Genomic DNA, 2,703 nt, shown 5'->3' with positions numbered 1-2,703 from the left:
TTGTCTCCCGAGGCCACAGGAGGGCGCAATGAGCAAAATAATGCAGCACATTAAATTGTCAACGCAAGGAAATAACAATCTATAAAAAAAAACATGCATTACGTCTAAATTAACTCATAGAAATCAAATATAATTTCGTAAATTGCATAAACAATTATGAACAATACAGCATCATGTATTTATGCATTGCTTAATACAAAGAGCCGAAGCACCATTCACACAGACTGCATTTAAAAACATACGAGACGCAGTGAAAAGGAATAAACCTCCACAAATTTGTGACGAGTTTTCTAAAAGTTTAAACTGTTTTAACTTTGCACGGCTTTCTATACATCTCTTCTGTGAGACGTGAGTGCAGCAGTCATACTTGTCCGTCTAAAAAATGCGCTGAATATGCGTTCTGTGTGAATGGCTTGGTTTCGGTTTTAACCTTCCCCGCATTTAGCTATATTTCTCTAATATTTTGAATGAATAACGCAGCAGTGGTGCATCTCGTGGGCTAGACTTATAAAATATTAAACTACAACGTCACTTACATCATCACCGCATCTCGTGCTCCACTGATGACGCTCCCTGACGCACACCTACATTCATTGTAATATTTTTGCCTTCAAATGCAAATGTTTATTTTAAATTCGAATAATATTCTTTTTTTTAATTCACAATCTCATCACAGGCAGGCACAGCACTCATGTTCGTGTTTGTGTGTGCTGTCTGCGTCATTCATAGCACGTGCCTATATCGAATATTTTTATATCGTTATCGAAGAAGGTGTACTGTCGATAAATATCGATACCGATTTATCGCCCAGGCCTAGTAACAACTGCTGATAAACTGTTAATAATATTCCAGCATAGTACTTTTACCATTCGTTTTCTCCACAGACATAGTTTTAACCCTTGAACCAAACCAATGAGCTCTGACATGATACACTGCAGTAAAACATTTGATTTGAAGCAAAACATTTTTGGAAAAAGAACAAAGGTACAAGATTATATATGTCGCACCTTTTAAATAGCTATGAACTGTTTATTCTATGAAGCACTGCAAATGACAATACAATTTACAAACTAATGACTATAAGTAATTATTATTTTTTTTTGGCGATTATCACAAAATATTCTACACACACATATTCATATCCTAAGTATCTCAATCACAGTCAGTGGGTGATTGCTATGAATAGTGTATTTTTTCACTAAGAATTTGACTATCAAACAATTTTTGACAAATGAAGCTGCGATTACACACTTGTAGTTTCTGCAGAACAATACATCACATGGCAGCTCTGTTTGAAAGGTTTATATTGTTTTATTTCTGGAACCGTACTGCTGTGCTCTGTTTCACATCTGTTCCAACAATGGACTGAAATCAGCTTTGGCTTACCTTCGGGCTCAAGTCAAGGTTTTCTTTGGAGGCAGTGAATATCCATTTTTTATCTGGCGATGAGCGGAGGAGGTTTAAACTGAAGGAGTCGCACACCACGTGCCTCGAGACCTCAGACAGCGCAGGGCAAGTCAAGACCACAAGAGACCCTAGAACAGTTCCCACCTAAAAAATAAAAGATTTTCACTTAGGCCTGCAGCACATACTACTGATTCATTGTGCAATAACTACACATTTAGCAAAGAAGTCTGTTTATGCATTACAGCCTACCATGAGAAAAGAGCTGTCTTTGTTGACGAATGACAGCAGTGTGGTCTTAGAGGATCCAGACTGGAAGCAGGCCATCTCCTCTCCAGTCGCAGCCTTCCAGGTTTTGATTGTTCCTGTGTTATCAGAACTAATAACAACCGACTGCACCGGATCAACTGTGATGTCCTGCATGGGGCTCTGAGCAGGACTTGACCATAAATTAACACCCTGCATGGAATATCAAATGAGATCATAGATGAATGCGTTTTTTGATTTTGGGGTGAAATATGCCTCAGGCATTTCTTGAGATCCAGATTCATTCCTGCACACTTTTATTAGGTCTCTGCCACATGAAGGAGAAAGCCTGTGGTACCTTGTGAATGTCCCATGCTTTGACTGTGCCGTCTGTAGATGCACTGCAGACCACTGGTGTCTGCTTCCAAACATCTGAGCAGCCGTCGTTTCCAACCAGGTATTCAAAACCAACAACCCTGCCTGTGCAATCACAGAAAGACTCATAAAGACAAAATCAACGGAGCAGAGTTTCAATATTTATTTACACCAGCATTATAGCTATATCTTTGCTGAGCTCTTGAGGATGAGATCACTTGCCTTTATGGCCTCGTAGGCTTTTGCATGTGTAGTCCGCACAGGACCTGCCTGTTTTCATCTTCATCTCCAGGTGAGAGCGGCGCAGGTAATAAGCCTTCCACGAGTGTGTTCCCGTGTCCGAGAGCAGCTGCGAAACATTGCAGAAACTCCATTTCTGCAGACACATTCTCCTACACAAGGATATGTTCTTAAGTGTCTAATCAGAAAATAACGGTGTAAAGCACAAGGTATAAAGTGATTATCAGTCTTTCAGCATTTTGCCCGTACAGATAATTATCTTTAGTGACTTACCTCCACAACCATGGAGTCTCTGCAGCATGACACCATTCCTAAACAAAAAGTGTATTTTCATGTATTTTGTAGTGGGGTCCAAAAGTCTGACCACTAGTGAAAATGCTTCTATTTTTCTCAAAAACAAATAAATATATTATAAATAAATGAATACATATATATATA

General features: G+C 39.1%; 1 protein-coding gene across 1 annotated transcript in view; it reads right to left on the bottom strand.

Annotated features, from left to right (window-relative positions):
- The window catches only part of fbxw12 (F-box and WD repeat domain containing 12), an 11,132-nt gene that overhangs the window by 6,591 nt on the left and 1,838 nt on the right, over positions 1–2,703 (bottom strand). The window contains exons 2-6 of the mRNA XM_016481271.1: positions 2,539–2,576; positions 2,248–2,417; positions 2,009–2,130; positions 1,657–1,863; positions 1,387–1,551 (exon numbers count right to left, since the gene is read on the bottom strand). Of these exons, the coding sequence (XP_016336757.1) occupies positions 1,387–1,551; positions 1,657–1,863; positions 2,009–2,130; positions 2,248–2,417; positions 2,539–2,576 (702 nt within the window). The remainder of the gene's footprint in view (positions 1–1,386; positions 1,552–1,656; positions 1,864–2,008; positions 2,131–2,247; positions 2,418–2,538; positions 2,577–2,703) is intronic.

The sequence above is a fragment of the Sinocyclocheilus anshuiensis genome, unplaced genomic scaffold, assembly GCF_001515605.1.
Source record: "Sinocyclocheilus anshuiensis isolate Anshui unplaced genomic scaffold, SAMN03320099.WGS_v1.1 scaffold429, whole genome shotgun sequence".
In the NCBI taxonomy this organism is placed as follows: Eukaryota; Metazoa; Chordata; class Actinopteri; order Cypriniformes; family Cyprinidae; genus Sinocyclocheilus; species Sinocyclocheilus anshuiensis.
The sequence above is the reverse complement of the archived record's forward strand: the minus strand, read 5'-3'. Positions and strand labels throughout refer to the sequence as shown.